The sequence below is a fragment of the Panulirus ornatus genome, chromosome 32, assembly GCF_036320965.1.
Source record: "Panulirus ornatus isolate Po-2019 chromosome 32, ASM3632096v1, whole genome shotgun sequence".
Classification (NCBI taxonomy): domain Eukaryota; kingdom Metazoa; phylum Arthropoda; class Malacostraca; order Decapoda; family Palinuridae; genus Panulirus; species Panulirus ornatus.
The window spans coordinates 6722178-6741874 of record NC_092255.1 but is presented as its reverse complement, the minus strand read 5'-3'; the positions used below and the strand labels follow the sequence as shown (position 1 = coordinate 6741874).

General features: G+C 40.1%; 1 protein-coding gene across 1 annotated transcript in view; it reads left to right on the top strand.

Annotated features, from left to right (window-relative positions):
• LOC139759025 (transmembrane protein 62-like) overlaps window positions 1-18320 on the top strand; it is a 163448-nt gene extending 145128 nt beyond the window's left edge. The window contains exon 16 of the mRNA XM_071680919.1: window positions 13434-18320. Coding sequence (XP_071537020.1) covers window positions 13434-13536 — 103 coding nt within the window. The 3' untranslated portion in view covers window positions 13537-18320. The remainder of the gene's footprint in view (window positions 1-13433) is intronic.
• Window positions 18321-19697: the final 1377 nt, after the last annotated feature.

Here is a 19697-nt window from a genome sequence, read left to right as displayed (position 1 = left end):
TTCTGGCCCCCTGCTCCCGTCCCCTCTAGTCGCCTTCTACGACATGCGGGGAATGCGTGGGAAGTATTCTTTCACCCCTATCCCCCAGGGATAATACACACACACATATATATATATATATATATATATATATATATATATTATTATTTATATTATACTTTGTCGCTGTCTCCCGCGTTTGCGAGGTAGCGCAAGGAAACAGACGAAAGAAATGGCCCAACCCCCCCCCATAAACATGTATATACATACGTCCACACACGCAAATATACATACCTACACAGCTTTCCATGGTTTACCCCAGACGCTTCACATGCCCTGATTCAATCCACTGACAGCACGTCAACCCCGGTATACCACATCGCTCCAATTCACTCTATTCCTTGCCCTCCTTTCACGCTCCTGCATGTTCAGGCCCTGATCACACAAAATCTTTTTCACTCCATCTTTCCACCTCCAATTTGGTCTCCCTCTTCTCGTTCCCTCCACCTCCGACACATATATCCTCTTGGTCAATCTTTCCTCACTCATTCTCTCCATGTGCCTAAACCATTTCAAAACACCCTCTTCTGCTCTCTCAACCACGCTCTTTTTGTTTCCACACATCTCTCTTACCCTTACGTTACTTACTCGATCAAACCACCTCACACCACACATTGTCCTCAAACATCTCATTTCCAGCACATCCATCCTCCTGCGCACCACTCTATCCATAGCCCACGCCTCGCAACCATACAACATTGTTGGAACCACTATTCCTTCAAACATACCCATTTTTGCTTTCCGAGATAATGTTCTCGACTTCCACACATTCTTCAAGGCTCCCAGAATTTTCGCCCCCTCCCCCATCCTATGATCCACTTCCGCTTCCATGGTTCCATCCGCTGCCAGATCCACTCCCAGATATCTAAAACACTTTACTTCCTCCAGTTTTTCTCCATTCAAACTCACCTCCCAATTGACTTGACCCTCAACCCTACTGTACCTAATAACCTTGTGGTGTGAGGTGGTTTGATCGAGTAAGTAACGTAAGGGTAAGAGAGATGTGTGGAAATAAAAAGAGCGTGGTTGAGAGAGCAGAAGAGGGTGTTTTGAAATGGTTTGGGCACATGGAGAGAATGAGTGAGGAAAGATTGACCAAGAGGATATATGTGTCGGAGGTGGAGGGAACGAGGAGAAGAGGGAGACCAAATTGGAGGTGGAAAGATGGAGTGAAAAAGATTTTGTGTGATCGGGGCCTGAAGATGCAGGAGGGTGAAAGGAGGGCAAGGAATAGAGTGAATTGGAGCGATGTGGTATACCAGGGTTGACGTGCTGTCAGTGGATTGAATCAAGGCATGTGAAGCGTCTGGGGTAAACCATGGAAAGCTGTGTAGGTATGTATATTTGCGTGTGTGGACGTATGTATATACATGTGTATGGGGGTGGGTTGGGCCATTTCTTTCGTCTGTTTCCTTGCGCTACCTCGCAAACGCGGGAGACAGCGGCAAAAAAAAAAAAAAATATATATATATATATATATATATATATATATATATATATATATGTATGTGAATAAGAGCAAGGTTATTAGGTACAGTAGGGTCGAGGGTCAAGTCAATTGGGAGGTGAGTTTGAATGGAGAAAAACTGGAGGAAGTGAAGTGTTTTAGATATCTGGGAGTGGATCTGGCAGCGGATGGAACCATGGAAGCGGAAGTGGATCATAGGGTGGGGGAGGGGGCGAAAATCCTGGGGGCCTTGAAGAATGTGTGGAAGTCGAGAACATTATCTCGGAAAGCAAAAATGGGTATGTTTGAAGGAATAGTGGTTCCAACAATGTTGTATGGTTGCGAGGCATGGACTATGGATAGAGTTGTGCGCAGGAGGATGGATGTGCTGGAAATGAGATGTTTGAGGACAATGTGTGGTGTGAGGTGGTTTGATCGAGTGAGTAACGTAAGGGTAAGAGAGATGTGTGGAAATAAAAAGAGCGTGGTTGAGAGAGCAGAAGAGGGTGTTTTTGAAGTGGTTTGGGCACATGGAGAGGATGAGTGAGGAAAGATTGACCAAGAGGATATATGTGTCGGAGGTGAGGGAACAAGGAGAAGAGGGAGACCAAATTGGAGGTGGAAAGATGGAGTGAAAAAGATTTTGTGTGATCGGGGCCTGAACATGCAGGAGGGTGAAAGGAGGGCAAGGAATAGAGTGAATTGGAGCGATGTGGTATACCGGGGTTGACGTGTTGTCAGTGGATTGAAGCAGGGCATGTGAAGCGTCTGGGGTAAACCATGGAAAACTGTGTAGGTATGTATATTTGCGTGTGTGGACGTATGTATATACATGTGTATGGGGGGGGGGTTGGGCCATTTCTTTCGTCTGTTTCCTTGCACTACCTCGCAAACGCGGGAGACAGCGACAAAGTATAATAATAAATTAAAATAAATATATATATATATTATATATATAATATATATATATGTAAGAATATATGGTGTGGGAGGCAAGTTGTTAGAAGCAGTGAAAAGTTTTTATCGAGGATGTAAGGCATGTGTACGTGTAGGAAGAGAGGAAAGTGATTGGTTTTCATTGAATGTAGGTTTGCGCATGGAGCTGTGTCTCCATGGTTGTTTGATTTGTTTATGGATGGGCGTTATGGTATCAAGAGTTTGGAAATGGGGCAGTTGAAGTCTGTTGGGCATTAGAAGCTTGAAATAGTCATGTTTGTTCGCTACTGATAACGCTGGTGTAGATTCATGGAAAAAAAACTGAGAAATGTGATGATTATGGTAAAGTTTGAAGAATAAAGTTTAAGATGTAATGTGAATAAGAGCAAGGTTATTAGGTACAGTAGGGTTGAGGGTCAAGTCAATTGGGAGGTAGTTTGAATGGAGAAAAACTGAAGAAGTGAAGTGTTTTAGATATCTGGGAGTGGATCTGGCAGCGGATGGAACCATGGAAGCGGAAGTGGATCATAGGGTGGGGGAGGGGGCGAAAATTCTGGGAGGCCTTGAAGAATGTGTGGAAGTCGAGAACATTATCTCGGAAAGCAAAAATGGGTATGTTTGAAGGAATAGTGGTTCCAACAATGTTGTATGGTTGCGAGGCATGGACTATGGATAGAGTTGTGCACAGGAGGATGGATGTGCTGGAAATGAGATGTTTGAGGACAATGTGTGGTGTGAGGTGGTTTGATCGAGTGAGTAACGTAAGGGTAAGAGAGATGTGTGGAAATAAAAAGAGCGTGGTTGAGAGAGCAGAAGAGGGTGTTTTGAAAGTGGTTTGGGCACATGGAGAGGATGAGTGAGGAAAGATTGACCAAGAGGATATATGTGTCGGAGGTGGAGGGAACTAGGAGAAGAGGGAGACCAAATTGGAGGTGGAAAGATGGAGTGAAAAAGATTTTGTGTGATCGGGGCCTGAACATGCAGGAGGGTGAAAGGAGGGCAAGGAATAGAGTGAATTGGAGCGATGTGGTATACCGGGGTTGACGTGTTGTCAGTGGATTGAAGCAGGGCATGTGAAGCGTCTGGGGTAAACCATGGAAAACTGTGTAGGTATGTATATTTGCGTGTGTGGACGTATGTATATACATGTGTATGGGGGGGGGTTGGGCCATTTCTTTCGTCTGTTTCCTTGCACTACCTCGCAAACGCGGGAGACAGCGACAAAGTATAATAATAAATAAATAAATATATATATATATATATATATATATATATATAGGTATTAAGAATATATGGTGTTGGAGGAAAGTTGTTAGAAGCAGTGAAAAGTTTTTATCGAGGATGTAAGGCATGTGTACGTGTAGGAAGAGAGGAAAGTGATTGGTTCTCAGTGAATGTAGGTTTGCGGCAGGGGTGTGTGATGTCTCCATGGTTGTTTACTTTGTTTATGGATGGGGTTGTTAGGGAGGTAAATGCAAGAGTTTTGGAAAGAGGGGCAAGTATGAAGTCTGTTGGGGATGAGAGAGCTTGGGAAGTGAGTCAGTTGTTGTTCGCTGATGATACAGCGCTGGTGGCTGATTCATGTGAGAAACTGCAGAAGCTGGTGACTGAGTTTGGTAAAGTGTGTGAAAGAAGAAAGTTAAGAGTAAATGTGAATAAGAGCAAGGTTATTAGGTACAGTAGGGTTGAGGATCAAGTCAATTGGGAGGTGAGTTTGAATGGAGAAAAACTGGAGGAAGTAAAGTGTTTTAGATATCTGGGAGTGGATCTGGCAGCGGATGGAACCATGGAAGCGGAAGTGGATCATAGGGTGGGGGAGGGGGCGAAAATTCTGGGGGCCTTGAAGAATGTGTGGAAGTCGAGAATATTATCTCGGAAAGCAAAAATGGGTATGTTTGAGGGAATAGTGGTTCCAACAATGTTGTATGGTTGCGAGGCATGGGCTATGGATAGAGTTGTGCGCAGGAGGATGGATGTGCTGGAAATGAGATGTTTGAGGACAATGTGTGGTGTGAGGTGGTTTGATCGAGTGAGTAACGTAAGGGTAAGAGAGATGTGTGGAAATAAAAAGAGCGTGGTTGAGAGAGCAGAAGAGGGTGTTTTGAAATGGTTTGGGCACATGGAGAGAATGAGTGAGGAAAGATTGACCAAGAGGATATATGTGTCGGAGGTGGAGGGAACGAGAAGAAGTGGGAGACCAAATTAGAGGTGGAAAGATGGAGTGAAAAAGATTTTGTGTGATCGGGGCCTGAACATGCAGGAGGGTGAAAGGAGGGCAAGGAATAGAGTGAATTGGAGCGATGTGGTATACCAGGGTTGACGTGCTGTCAGTGGATTGAATCAGGGCACGTGAAGCGTCTGGGGTAAACCATGGAAAGCTGTGTAGGTATGTATATTTGCGTGTGTGGACGTATGTATATACATGTGTATGGGGGTGGGTTGGGCCATTTCTTTCGTCTGTTTCCTTGCGCTACCTCGCAAACGCGGGAGACAGCGACAAAGCAAAAAGAAAAAGAAAAATATATATATATATTTATAGTTTCTTTCCTGACTTATTTTCAATATGAGAGCTTGAATACACTTACCTTTTCACAAAATGTCAGCAGGCACAAAATCATATAGTATACTTAAATCAACAACAAAAGAATATGATTCTCTTGTAAGCCAATCTTTTAGTTATATATTCTCTCTTTGAATCATTTCTTTCCCATATTTAGCCAGTTTTTGTCATTTACTATGCTTTATCAGTACTTGATGTGACCTAATCCTTTACTGCCAGTTAAAACATAGAAAAAATGGACATCTGAGAAACTAGCAGGCCTATGAATTTACAAGATATATATAGTGTCCACAATAAACTTTGTCTGCCTCCTCATACATTTTCAAAGGCAATATCACACCTAGATTTCAGTACTTTGTTATCTATCCTTTGACCTTAATTACCACCTGCTGATGTTCTGGGCATGGAATTGGTAGGGTTCCTGAAGTATTTTATGTCCATTTTGTACATATTTTGGGTCCATAGGGTTTTTATTTCCTGAATGAGGCAAGGTACTGACAAGGTGTTGCAGGGAGCAGCCACCTGATTGTGCATTCTTGGCACATAGAAGTCTCACATTTTTGCTACCAGGCAAGAGTTCATGCTTTCTCTTTCTTAAAAATGTAAGACCCAACCATCTTAGAGTACATGTGGAAGAAATACTGCACTCAGAAGTAAAATTTCCAAAATGAAATGCCAGCCAGTTAGATGTTAAAAAAAAAAAAAAAAAAAAAATCCTTCCTTCAAGATAGCCTGAAGCCCAATGAGGTTGGTTGCTAGTGCTCACACTGTTAGAAACACTAGTCTCAGCAACTAGATGTACAATGATTTCACCGTAAGAGTATCATATATCTGTACCCACAACAAACCTTAGCTGTGTATCGCCTTTAAAAATGTATTGTAACCAGAGAAGTAGGGGGTGCTGCTACTGTGTAAAGTAAAGCAGCTCGAAATTGGGAAAAGTATTAACTTTCAGCACCTTGAGGGGTACTCTACTTTTACTGGAGTAGCCAAGTCACACCCCATCATCTCATGGTAACCTCCTCAGTACACCCCTTAGGGGTGGAACTAAGGGGGTAGGTATTACCCAGTTACATCAGGGCAAAAGTTTTAAATTTGGAGAAACACTATAGGTGTGCTGTTACTTTTAGTTTTGAAAATTTTTGAGCCTCACTACCTCTGGAGACACTGTACTGAAGTTGCCTTCTGCCCGTAACCTTTCAAGGGTGAGGCACAAAAGGCTAAGAAGTGGCACTGGAGTCTACCAGTTATGTCAAGGGTTGAAAGGAATGAGTGATTGAGGGTAATGACACTGAATGTGAATGGGATAATTGGGGATAATAAAAGGAGTGAGATTGTGGAGAGGTGTAAAGTTGTAGCATGGATGTGCTAGGGATTGGGGAAACCCATATCCTTGGACAGGGTGTGTGGAATGCAAATGGAAATGATGAATGCAAGTTCTGGAAGGGCATGGAAGGAGGTGTTGTGTGGACAGGAATGAGTGAAAATTATTGGGGAAGAGGAAAAGAAGGATGTGTAATTCTACTATCACCAAGAGTATGGGAGGGCGTTACAGAGCATTGAATGATATGGATCAAGAAAAGTGTGAATGAAAGGAAAGATTGGGATTGTGAAGTATGCATGGGTATATGTATATGTGCCTGTGAATATGAAGACTGTACAAGATAAGGATGAAATGAAGCTTTTCTGTAAGAATCAGAATGACTGTATAAATGGTTTTGAGAATGAGAAAAATGTGGTCGTATTGGATGATATGAATATGAAAGTGGGATATGATGGAATTGGTGAGATAGTTGGTAAATGGGGAAGGCCTGGAGTAAATGAGAATGCAAGCTATCTTGTCGATATTTTTGCTGAGAGGGATTTATCTCTTGCAAACTTCTTTTTTCAGCTAAGATGATGAGGGAGAAGTGGAGGTATGGTGTAAGAAAGAATGGTGAAGTAAAAGTGTTAGTAAGCAAGATGAATCAGGAAAAATATAGGGAGTAGTAACTGAAAACTTAGATGGAATTGCAGTGAATATAGGAATGCAGTCATGTGTGAATGAGGTGTTTCAAGTATTTAGAGAAATACTTGTGGATTGTAGAATCATTTGTTGGATACAAGGTAGTGAGATACAGGAATAAAAAGGGCAATACGTGGTGGACAGAAGAGATTGGAAATGCTGTGGAAGAGAAGAAAAAGGCATATAGTAGATTGCTGAGTAGGAATGTACCTGTGGAAGTTCAGCAAAGGAGGAGGGAAGAAAATGAAATAGGTAAGTGGAATGTTAAGAAGCTAATAGAGAAAAACAAAGACAGAGTAGATGGAGATTTTGGAAGAAAGTGAAAAGTTTCGGGATAATAAGAACTATACTGGAAGGAGGTGAAAAAGGAAATAGGTGGATGTAAGAATGGAAATGTTACTGTAAGAAGTAAGGAAGGGGAATTCCTGAATCTAAAGGAGGAAGTGAAAGGGAGATGGGAAAAGTATTTTGAAGATCTGATGAATGTAGAAGGGGAGGCAGCGGTTGTTATATGCATGGGTGTGGAGGAGGGAAGGAAGAGGATATAAGTGCAGGGGCCTATAACTAAGAGGGAGGTAAGAAGGGCAGTAATGAGGCTGAAGGTAGGAAAGGCACCTGGAGTGGATGGAATTATGGCAGAAATGCTGAAATATGGAGGAGAAAGTGTGATAGAGTGCATGCATGGAAACAGAAGGTTGTGCCTGAGGATTGGGTGAAAGTTATTGTTATTCCTTTATTCAAAGGAAAAGGTGCCAAGGATGTATGTAGCAATTATAGGGGATTAAGTCTGTTTAGCACACCAGGAAAAGTGTATGCAAGAACTTTAATTGACATAGTGAGGGAAGTGATTGAATGTAGAGTAAGTGAAGAACAAGGGAGATTTTAGGAAAGGTAGGGGATGTGTGGATCAGAATTTTGCAGTAAAATGACCAGTGGAAAAGTATTTAGCGAAAGATAAGAAGTTGCATGCAGCTTTTATAGATCTGGAGAAAGTGTATGACAGAGTTGAGTGGAATGCTTTGTGGGATGCATTAAGGATATATGGTATAGGGGGAAATTGTTGGATGGTGTAGAAGCCTTCTATAGAGGAGCAAATGCATTTGTAAGAGTAGATGGAGAGCTGTGTGAAGGTTTTGGGATACATGTAGGTGTGAGGTAGGGTTATGTGATGTCACTGTGGCTTTTTAATATATATATGGATTTAGTGATAAGAGAGATGAAAGCAAAATTAAGGAAAAGGGGTGCAGAGATGAAGTGTGGCAGAGATATGGTAGCTTGTGGCAAGCCTGTTTGCAGATGATACTGTGTTGAGAGTGAAGAGAAGCTGCAGAAGGTTGTGTGTGTTTTATGATGTGTGTAAGTGGAGGAGATTGAGGGTAAATGCAAGTAAAAGTAAAGTAATGGTGTTTGAAAGGAAGTGGAGGGAAAGTGTGGATTTTGCAAAATCATATGGAGTGAAAGAAGAAAGTGTACTAGATTGTGCTGTGGATATGGGGGGAAAAAGACTGGTAGTGAGGGAATTTAAGCATCTGGTAGCTGTCTTGGGTAAGTGTGGAGATAAGGGAGAGAGCAGTGTAGGGTACAAGAGTCGTTGGATCCCTTAATAGGATGATAAAGGGTAGAGGTGTAAATATGGAAGTGAAGAGAGGATTATGGGAGGATTTACAAGCAGAGTGTATGGTAGTATGATTGAAGGGGGTGGTGTGAGTGGAAGACCACCTGTCACATGAGCAAATAGGGTGGAGGAATACTGGAGGGAGAGAAACAGAGGAAGTATACGTGGAAGGGTTTATGCAAGGGAGGCATGTGGGGACAGGGATAAAGTAGACTCTTTTGCCACGGCCATCCCATGATGGGAGATAGATAGATAGATAGATAGATAGACTGCAGTTGGGACAAGCAGTACTTTTTTGATAAATGTAAGATGAAATTCAGCAGTAATGGATGTCACCTTAATGTTCTGCCCTTGCATCATTTATGTAAATTTCTTGTAACACTGTTAGCTTTCCAGAAATCTGTTAAGACTGCCAATACTGCTATTGCATAAGTCCTAAGATTTTAGAATGATTTGTTTTAGTTGAGCTATTATGAGAAGAATTAACATGAGTGGCTCAAATCCAATATATAAGTGGAGACATAGATAGTGATCCAGAGACTTCAGATTATGCACAACAGCATCCATGCCATCTGCGATAGATTTTTGTATTTGCCAAAAATAAGAATCCAAGGTAATACATCATATATGTGGACTAAATGAAGAAAACTGAATGCAAATTCCATAAGCACTGAAATATATAGGTATTTTAGCAGTTTATTAGAAACTTTCAGGCATATAATTGTATATCAAAGGATAGATACTTTGAGGCTGAATGTATCTGTAAGATATAACATACAATAAACCAAAAAAATCAACCCCAAAACCCAGAAAATGAGACATCTGCTCACTCTGTGTTCGGTCACATTATGGTTTTATACAAACATTAAATGTAAAGTTACTTATAGATGGTAGCAAGCATGGTGTGGTGGGCTTTTCAAGGATGTAGATGGCATTTCCACTTGTTTTGATACAAAGAAGAGTTTTCTGAAGCCATGGGACAAGTCTGATTGTCATAGTTAACAGAAATATGTGTGAGTGGGTATGTATGCTTGATGCAGCAAAAGGGTTAAAATGGCTGCAAAGTTATACTCACTATGAAGAGATCTGCAGAAAGCTAAGTTTTTTGTTAATCCTGGAACAAATGAAGGAAGCCTCATTTGCCTATATCCACTCTTTAGTTCTTATGTATAAGGAACTAAAACCAAAGCCCCCATTCAGACCAAGTCCTGTTGACTGTTCTGTGGTTTCCCATGATCAGTTCAACTAGGTGAACACTACAGTATGAGAATGAAGGTGAATTCCCACAAAAGTGCCTAAATGCAATGCAAATTAAGAAATACAAAAAATTAGTATTACCCCCAACTTTATGTTTAAAGGTACAATAACAAAATATTCATAATAAAAGTAGTTTGGATTCTACAGTAGCAACCAAAGTTGGAGGAAAACCAATCAATACTAGGGTAAACTTGCCAGGAAGTGACCAGCAAATTGCTACAAAAGAACTGCTGTATTAGAACAATAAAATCGCTCAAAAGTGCTATTATGAACCTAGTAATACAAAAATAGTTCCTTTTTTATACACTGTAATGTGTAAAGTGTCCATTTCCTTGGCAGGATAGAAATTGCTGACTGCTGGGGTGATTTGTTTTTGGGAAAGTATTATACTAAGTTTTATTGTTATTATTATTTTGCTTTGTCGCTGTCTCCCACGTTAGCAAGGTAGCACAAGGAGACAAACGAAAGAATGGCTCAACCCACCCACATACACATGTATATACATACACGTCCACACACGCAAATATACATACCTCTTCATCTCAACGTATACATATATATACACACACAAACATATACATATATACACATGTACATAATGCATACTGTCTGCCTTTATTCATTCCCATCGCCACCTCGCCACACATGAAATAACAACCCCCTCCCCCCTCATGTGTGCGAGGTAGCGCTAGGAAAAGACAACAAAGGCCCCATTCGTTCACATTCAGTCTCTAGCTGTCATGTAATAATGCACCGAAACCACAGCTCCCTTTCCACATCCAGGCCCCACAGAACTTTCCATGGTTTACCCCAGATGCTTCACATGCCCTGGTTCAATTCATTGACAGCACGTCGACCCCGGTATACCACATCGTTCCAATTCACTCTATTCCTTGCATGCCTTTCACCCTCCTGAATGTTCAGGCCCCGATCACTCAAAATCTTTTTCACTCCATCTTTCCACCTCCAATTTGGTCTCCCACTTCTCCTCGTTCCCTCCACCTCTGACACATATATCCTTTTTGTCAATCTTTCCTCTCATTCTCTCTGTGTGACCAAACCATTTCAAAACACCCTCTTCTGCTCTCTCAACCACACTCTTTTTATTGCCACACATCTCTCTTACCCTATTATTACTTACTTGATCAAACCACCTCACACCACATATTGCCCTCAAACATCTCATTTCCTGCACATCCACCCTCCTGCGCACAACTCTATCCATAGCCCACGCCTCGCAACCATACAACATTGTTGGAACCACTATTCCTTCAAACATACCCATTTTTGCTTTCCGAGATAACGTTCTCGACTTCCACACATTCTTCAAGGCTCCCAGAATTTTCGCCCCCTCCCCCACCCTATGATTCACCTCCACTTCCATGGTTCCATCCGCTGCCAAATCCACTCCCAGATATCTAAAACACTTCACTTCCTCCAGTTTTTCTCCATTCAATCTTACCTCCCAATTGACTTGACCCTCAACCCGAGTGCACCTAATAACCTTGCTCTTATTCACATTTACTCTCAACTTTCATCTTTCACACACTTTACCAAACTCCGTCACCAGCTTCTGTAGTTTCTCACATGAATCAGCCACCAGCGCTGTATCATCAGCGAACAACAACTGACTCACTTCCCAAGCTCTCTCATCCACAACAGACTGCATACTTGCCCCTCTTTCCAAAACTCTTGCATTCACCTCCCTAACAACCCCATCCCCATTTTATACTCTAGAAAACTAGTGCTGTCCGTCTTTTGTTTATAGACACATGAGGGTAGTTGTCAGACACATGATGACTAACCTCCATTCACAGTTGCCAAAAATTCATCCTTTTTGTAGGCATGATAGAAATTGTTAGCTGCTACAGTGATATGTTTTGGGGAAAATATGTTAGGGTTGAGTGGGAAGATTGTGCCAATTATATGGGACATATGAAGAGGAAAATGATGGGGACTAATGGTTATATCACTAAACAATGCCATTCTATCAATCCCTGAGAAAACACAGTAAATGTTTGTTGTTTTTGGAGCATCTCCTCAGTGTAATTCTGAGTCCAAAGTTCAGTAGAGGGTCTGAATCTTCTAGTAGTGGTGAAATACAATATCTGCTTGTGTCTTTTACTGTCACTCATTTCCCTCTTCAGTTTCGGATAAAACCATGATTCATCCCTGTGAGAACATAATGTGTTGGATATTACCATACTTCCACACTATCCTGAAAACCCCTATAATCAGCATTACAAAATCTGTTTCCCAAAAGCTAGGGATGTTGTATACGAGCTGTAATTATTTTCCCTGTTGCAGCTACACTATATCATATGTAAATGGGTCTTATTTATCCCATTATAGGTTACTGCTCACATATTTGGAATGGCTCCTCTTCCACCCTCTTCATTCATTAGATTGGAATCAAAAACCTTCTGTCTTATTAATTCCTCAGGTGTCATTTCTCTTTAGGCATCCCCCACTGTGCAGTGTGATGTTGCCTCCCTCTCCCTATTTTACAGGTATTGTTTTGGCCATATCTCTTATGAGGTATGTGTCCCTGCCACCAGGGCTTGGACTTGTGTTTTGCAGATAGATGATGCTTCTCATAGCTTCATTATGGAGATGTTCCAGAGTAGGATAGACCATTACGATACCTCCTTTCCTTGAATAGTGAAGATATGTTACTCTTTTCCTCCTGTCTTCCTGTAACTGTTATACCTTTAAGAGGCAGGTACATTGACACCTAAAGAACTCTAATTAATTTCTTTATGCTTTTTCTTACTCTGTTTCCTTTTTACATAAATTGGCCATGATTAGGGCTTGTTTTACCCATTCCATGTTTGTTGCTATATAAAACTAAATATAACAAAGCTTGGGAAGAACTATATAGAACAATGAAATTTCCCATGATTGTGTTACAGTGAGCCAGGAAAAACTGAAGAATGACAGTAATGAAACTATAAGCTGCAAACAAGTAGGTGTTGTTCTTTGAATCTCTGTTACTATCCTCCAAATTCCCATTTAATAATCATGGAGTTTTATTGTTTGTAGGATTTTCAAATGAACTTCATGTGAAAACTGTACTTTATTTACATGAAGGCAAGGATGGGATACTGACACTGCTGTTCTGGTATATTATAGCTTGCATATCCACTTTTGGGTACCTAAAACACTTCACTCCACTAAGTTTTCCCCATTCAAACACACACCCCAACTAACCCATTTCTCAACTTTGCTAAACCTAATAACCTTGCTTTTATTCGCATTTACACTCGACTTCCTCCTTTTCCTTTTGATGGATGCTTTTAGTTCAGTCGGTATATGGTGTTTACTTTTGTTTAGAATTTTTCCTGTGTAACACATGGGATATATGATTTATCACAGCTAACTCATTTATGTAGGAAAGAAAAGTTGTATTGTTTAGGATATCTGTGCTAGATGCAAAGGAAACAGCTTATTCTTTTGACAGCCTGATTGCTGACTAAAAGAAGAGAATTTGTAACTGAAAAAGACTCATGGGATTTATATTGATTTTTTAACTCAGATACCTAGATTATCACTAAAAAGTTATTCCTTTTTACAGGGGAGCAGCTGAAATTTGGGCTCCACATTGCCAGAACTGGGAAGATGATGAAATCAACAAAACTTTTGAAAGTCAAGATCATGTTGCTCAAAGTGCTCTTTGATTCTTCAACTATTTGAGCTGCAGAAGTCGTTATATTACCCATAATTTATTTGAACCTAATTTATTCCTTGCATATGGCATGATTCATAATAAGAAAGTGCTCTGTTTTTTTAAATCTTTTTAAATAATTTTTTGTCTGTTTCTGAAATATTTTCTGTTATACAGTATTACTTCTACAGTGTGTGTAAAAGATTAGTGACTGATTAGAATTTAAACCTTGTAACTGTACTGGTCATGAAACTCTGTACTGCTTACAACATAGAATTGAAGTTCACATGCTTCCAGTCCTGTCTTGTCAAAGAAGTAGAACCTAGATATAGAAAACCCAATTACTCATGGTTGTCTGTCAGGGGTTGAGAGATCGATGGTAGATTTCTTTGGTGGTGGAGACACTGTTTGGGCATGCCAGTATTCTGTGTATGTGATGTAGTGGTGCATGTTGGGTGCCACCCAGGTAGTGTCATGGTGCTCTGGTATGAAAAATGATGTTTTTTAATAATATAAATCCAGGAACCCATTTTACACAGCTTCAAGGCTGCATTACAATCATTAGCAGGGAGGAGATAGATTCCTTTAGAGTGAAGAGTGATATTATACTCCATTTGTTCATAATGAAACAACCTCACCAAAGGGGTATTTTCACTTGCAGTGCAACATCATGCAGGCAGAATATAGTAACACCTGAAAATTTTTATATATACTGTGAAATATCTTTAGTTCAGCATGATTGGGACCAAGCAGTTGCTGAACTAGTGATTTTTCCTAAGTATAGATAATGAGCATTTGCAAGGATTCTGATGGTTTAACAAAGAATAAAGTGTGAAAATGCAAGCTAATTCTAGTAAGAGAATGCAGTCATATAATTCACAGACTCCTTGTGTAATGTACTGGATGTATTCCTGAAAAGTGTTGCCCTAAGTGAAATCATTAAATGAAGCCAATGTTTCCAAAAGACCTCATTTTATTTAATGGGGATTTTCTCACATATGCCAATCTGTGTGTCACATATGGCAAATGTAAGTGCTTTTCTGATATCACTATCGTTTTGCTTTATTGCATTACTGTCATCTACTGTTGTATCTTTTGTCAGATTGATACATCCATTATTACTACACTAGATGCTGAGCTTTTCTTACCCATAATGCTGGGCATTCACTCGTTTTAGCAGCACTATAGTACCGTTAACCAGAAGTACATCTTCAGTATTTAGCTCTCACTCAATGGGAATGAGCATGGAGGGACTAGAATGCTATGTTTGTTCACATTGAATTGGGATGCTCAGACAGATGAATGCCACACAAACTCTTCAATGTTTGCACTATATGTAATTGAAAAAGTTGAAAATTTTATTGAATGCTTACAATAGGAAGTCCATGCTTATTAGTCTCTTAACTTTATGACCTAAGATAAAGCGTATAGTGAATGTTGATATCGGTTAAGATACATTACAGCTTAATGTAATGATAATGCATTAATTAACAACAGAAAAATCTGGCATCAATTTTTGAAGGGCACTGTATGTATAATGAATCAAAATCATGTCTCTTTGTGTATTAACTCAATTCCAACAGTTTTCAAGTCATTCGTGCAACAACAGAATACATGCTATGCATTAACTATTGAGAGAAATGAGTTGGGAAAGAGTATAGATGTATCCTAATTGGTAATCATTGTGTTAGATTATGTTTGTTGTGAAATGTAAGGAACATCTTCCAGTTGTTATCTCCCTAAACAACAAATCTCACCAAACACCACACAATGAGTGCTATAATGGAAATACATACACATCTTCATAAGCAGTGGAGACATATGGAACAATATTTATATATGAGGCATTAATAGGAAATGTAGTTTGCGCTAACAAATAAAGAAATAACTTCTGCCAAGCATGGCATGCCTTCACCAGACAGTGTAGTGCTCACCACACTTTTAACAGTACACTACTTGGTAGCCTGTTATTTCTTCCTGGATAAGGGGAGGACTGTTTCTTGGTTGTTATATTATTCTTATATGACTTTCTTTTGCTTCCTGGGAGAGATACTGTTTTGTCTTGAAAAATACTTATTTTCTAGAAAACAGAAAGTATGGAGATCATGTTACCATTTCATGAAAAATATTTACAGAAAAGCAGTAAACTGTTGATTATTTTTTTTTTCATTTTACTTAATTGTTTTCTCCCACGTTAGTGAGGTAATGCAAGGAAACAGACAAAATAATGGCCCAACCCACCTACATACACATGTATATACATAAACACCCGCACACGCACATATACATACCTATACATTTCAACGTATACTTACATATACACACACACATGTACATATATACACATTCATATTCATACTTGCTGCCTTCATCCATTTCCGTTGCCACCCTGCCACACATGAAATAGCATTCCCTCCCCCCGTGAGGTAGTGCTAGGAAAAGACAACAAAGGCCACATTCGTTCACACTCAGTCTCTACGTCATGTGTAATGCACTGAAACCACAGTTCCCTTTCCACATCCAGGCCCTGCATAACTTTCCATGGTTTACCTCAGACACTTTACATGCCCTGGTTCAATCCATTGAGAGCATGTCGACCCTGGTATACTACATCATTCCAATTCACTGTATTCCTTGCACGCCTTTCACCCTTCTGTATGTTCAGGCCCTGATCGCTCAGAATCTTTTTCACTCCATCCTTCCACCTCCAATTTGGTCTCCTGCTTCTCCTTGTTCCCTCTACCTCTACACATATATCCTCTTTGTCAATCTTTCCTCACTCATTCTCTCCATGTGACCAAACCATTTCAACACACCCCCTTCTGCTCTTTTGACCACACTCTTTTTATTACCGCACATCTCCCTTACCCTTTCATTACTTACTCGATCAAACCACCTCACACCACATATTGTCCTCAAACATCTCATTCCAACACATCCACCCTCCTCCACACAGCCCTAATCTATAGCCCATGCCTCAGAACTATATAACGTTCCTTCAAACATACCCATTTTTGCTCTCCGAGATAACATTCTCGCCTTCCACACATTTTTCAACGCTCCTAGAACCTTTGCCCCCTCTCCCACCCTGTGACTCACTTCCGCTTCCATGGTTCCATCCGCTGCTAAATCCACTCCCAGATATGTAAAACACTTCACTTCCTCCAATTTTTCTCTGTTCAAACTTACTTCCAATTTAACTTGTCCCTCAACCCTGCTGAACCTAATAACCTTCATCTTATTCAAATTTACTCTTAGCTTTCCCCTCCAATTTTACTCTAGTCAAACTTACCTCTCAATTAACTTGTCCCTCAACCCTGCTGAACCTAATAACCTTCCTCTTATTCAAATTTACTCTTAGCTTTCTTCTTTCACACACTTTACCAAACTCAGTTACTAACTTGTGCAGTTTCTCTTGATATAAACAAATTTTTTCAGTCAACTGGGTCTTCTACAGTATTATAGGTATAATTCACCATCTTTATTGCATTCCTCTTGAATTTCAGGGCTGTTTGGTGGTATTTGGTGTTTACAGATATTAGCAATTTCCCAAACTATAGAAATATTGCTGAAGTAGCCAAATCGATTTTTTCCAAACCATAGATGTTTATAGACCATAGATCATTGGATTAAAGACATATCACTGTATAAGTTTTCCTCTTTTTTTTCATACTTGTTTTCCATTTTCTACTTCAGCTGGGTAGTGCCAGGAAGAAATAAAGCAGTGGCATCATTCACTCTCATCCAATCACTGTATGTCATGTATAATGCCCTGAAACAACAACCCTCTGTGCACAACCAGGCACACACATTTTTCTGCATTTCCGTCTGCCACTTCACATGTCCAAGTTCAGTCCATTTACTGTGTTGCCCCTTGTGTACTGCATAACCCTAATTCATTCTATTTTGTGCATGTCTCACACTTTTTGCATGTTCATGCCTTGAGTTCTCAAAACCTTTTCCACTCTGAGCTTCCGTCTCCAGTTCAGCCTACCCTTTCCTTTCTCCAAGTTCCTACCACTTCTGACAAATATGTCCTCACTGTCAACCTATCCTTACTCATTGTTTGTATAACCATATAGTACACAGCCTTTTCAGCTCTCTCATCCATACGCTTTTTATTCCCATATCATTCTCATACCTCATCATTTCTTACTCAAACATCCTTACACCACATATTTTCCTCAAACACTGAATTTCTAACACATTCACCCTCTTTTGTATATTCAGATTTATAACCTGATCATTTCTTACATTATTTTTTATTTATTTTGCTTTGTCGCTGTCTCCTGCGTTAGCGAGGTAGCGCAAGGAAAAAGACAAAAGAATGGCCCAACCCACCCACATACACATGTATATACATACACGTCCACACACTCAAATATACATACCTATACATCTCAACGTATACATATATATACACACACAGACATATACATATATACACATGTACATAATTCATACTGTCTGCCTTTATTCATTCCCATTGCCACCCTACCACACATGAAATAACAACCCCCTCCCCCCTCATGTGCCCGAGGTAGCACTAGGAAAAGACAACAAAGGCCACATTCGTTCCCACTCAGTCTCTAGCTGTCGTGTAATAATGCACCGAAACCACAGCTCCCTTTCCACATCCAGGCCCCACAGAACTTTCCATGGTTTACCCCAGATGCTTCACATGCCCTGGTTCAATCCATTGACAGCACGTCGACCCTGGTATACCACATCATTCCAATTCACTCTATTCCTTGCACGCCTTTCACCCTCCTGCATATTGTGTATATATATATATATATATATATATATATATATATATATATATATATTTTATATTATTTTTTATTATACTTTGTCGCTGTCTCCCGCGTTTGCGAGGTAGCGCAAGGAAACAGACGAAAGAAATGGCCCAACCCACCCCCATACACATGTATATACATACGTCCACACACGCAAATATACATACCTACACAGCTTTCCATTTTTCCTTTTCCAGACGCTTCACATGCCCTGATTCAACCCACTGACAGCACGTCAACCCTGGTCTACCACATCGATCCAATTCACTCTATTACTTGCCCTCCTTTCACCCTCCTGCATGTTCAGGCCCCGATCACACAAAATCTTTTTCACTCCATCTTTCCACCTCCAATTTGGTCTCCCACTTCTCCTCGTTCCCTCCACCTCTGACACATATATCCTCTTGGTCAATCTTTCCTCACTCATTCTCTCCATGTGCCCAAACCATTTCAAAACACCCTCTTCTGCCCTCTCAACCACGCTCTTTTTATTTCCACACATCTCTCTTACCCTTACGTTACTTACTCGATCAAACCACCTCACACCACACATTGTCCTCAAACGTCTCATATATATATATATATATATATATATATATATATATATATATATATATATATATATATATATATATATAGGGTTGTTTAATTTGTTTATGGATGGGGTGCTGAGGGAGGTAAATGAATGAGTCTTGGAGAAAGGGGCGAGTATGTAGTCTGTGGGTGATTAAAGGGCCTAGGAAGTGAGCCAGCTGTTGTTTGCTGATGATACAGCACTGGTGGCAGATTCAACTAAGAAACTGCAAAAGTTGGTGACTGAGTTTGGAAGAGTGTGTAAAAGGAGAAAGTTGAGAGTGAATGTGAATAAAATTTTTAAGGATACATGAACATCTCTTCCATTTAGATGAAGAGTGCTTTTTAACAAATCCTCTGTATAACCACTTGCAATGTAGTTGTCTATGTCTAGGTCAAATGTCTATCGTAATTGGGATGTAAAGACTTGGCAGCTGTTTATTTGGCCTTGAGGGCCATGAATGGTAAGTCTATAAGAAAAATACTATTCACAACAGATGACATTTTGTTTGGATATTTGTACACCTATGTCAGAGTTTAGCTGCTTTGATTAGACAGGAGTTTAAGCAATCATGTGTCCATTGAAATTCCTCTGAGTGCAGAATTTCATCTCTAGGGAAAACAGATTTATATGCAAAGATTTTCCTATGCATACTAGAGTATGCTTAAATGTTGATAGATAATTTCTTGACATCAAAAGATGGTTGCCTTACAGGAATATCTCTACAGTCAAACAAGCTTGTTAATAATTATGTGATTTCCCTTTAGCAGTGTAACCCAGCTCTGCATGTAGGTTAAAGCA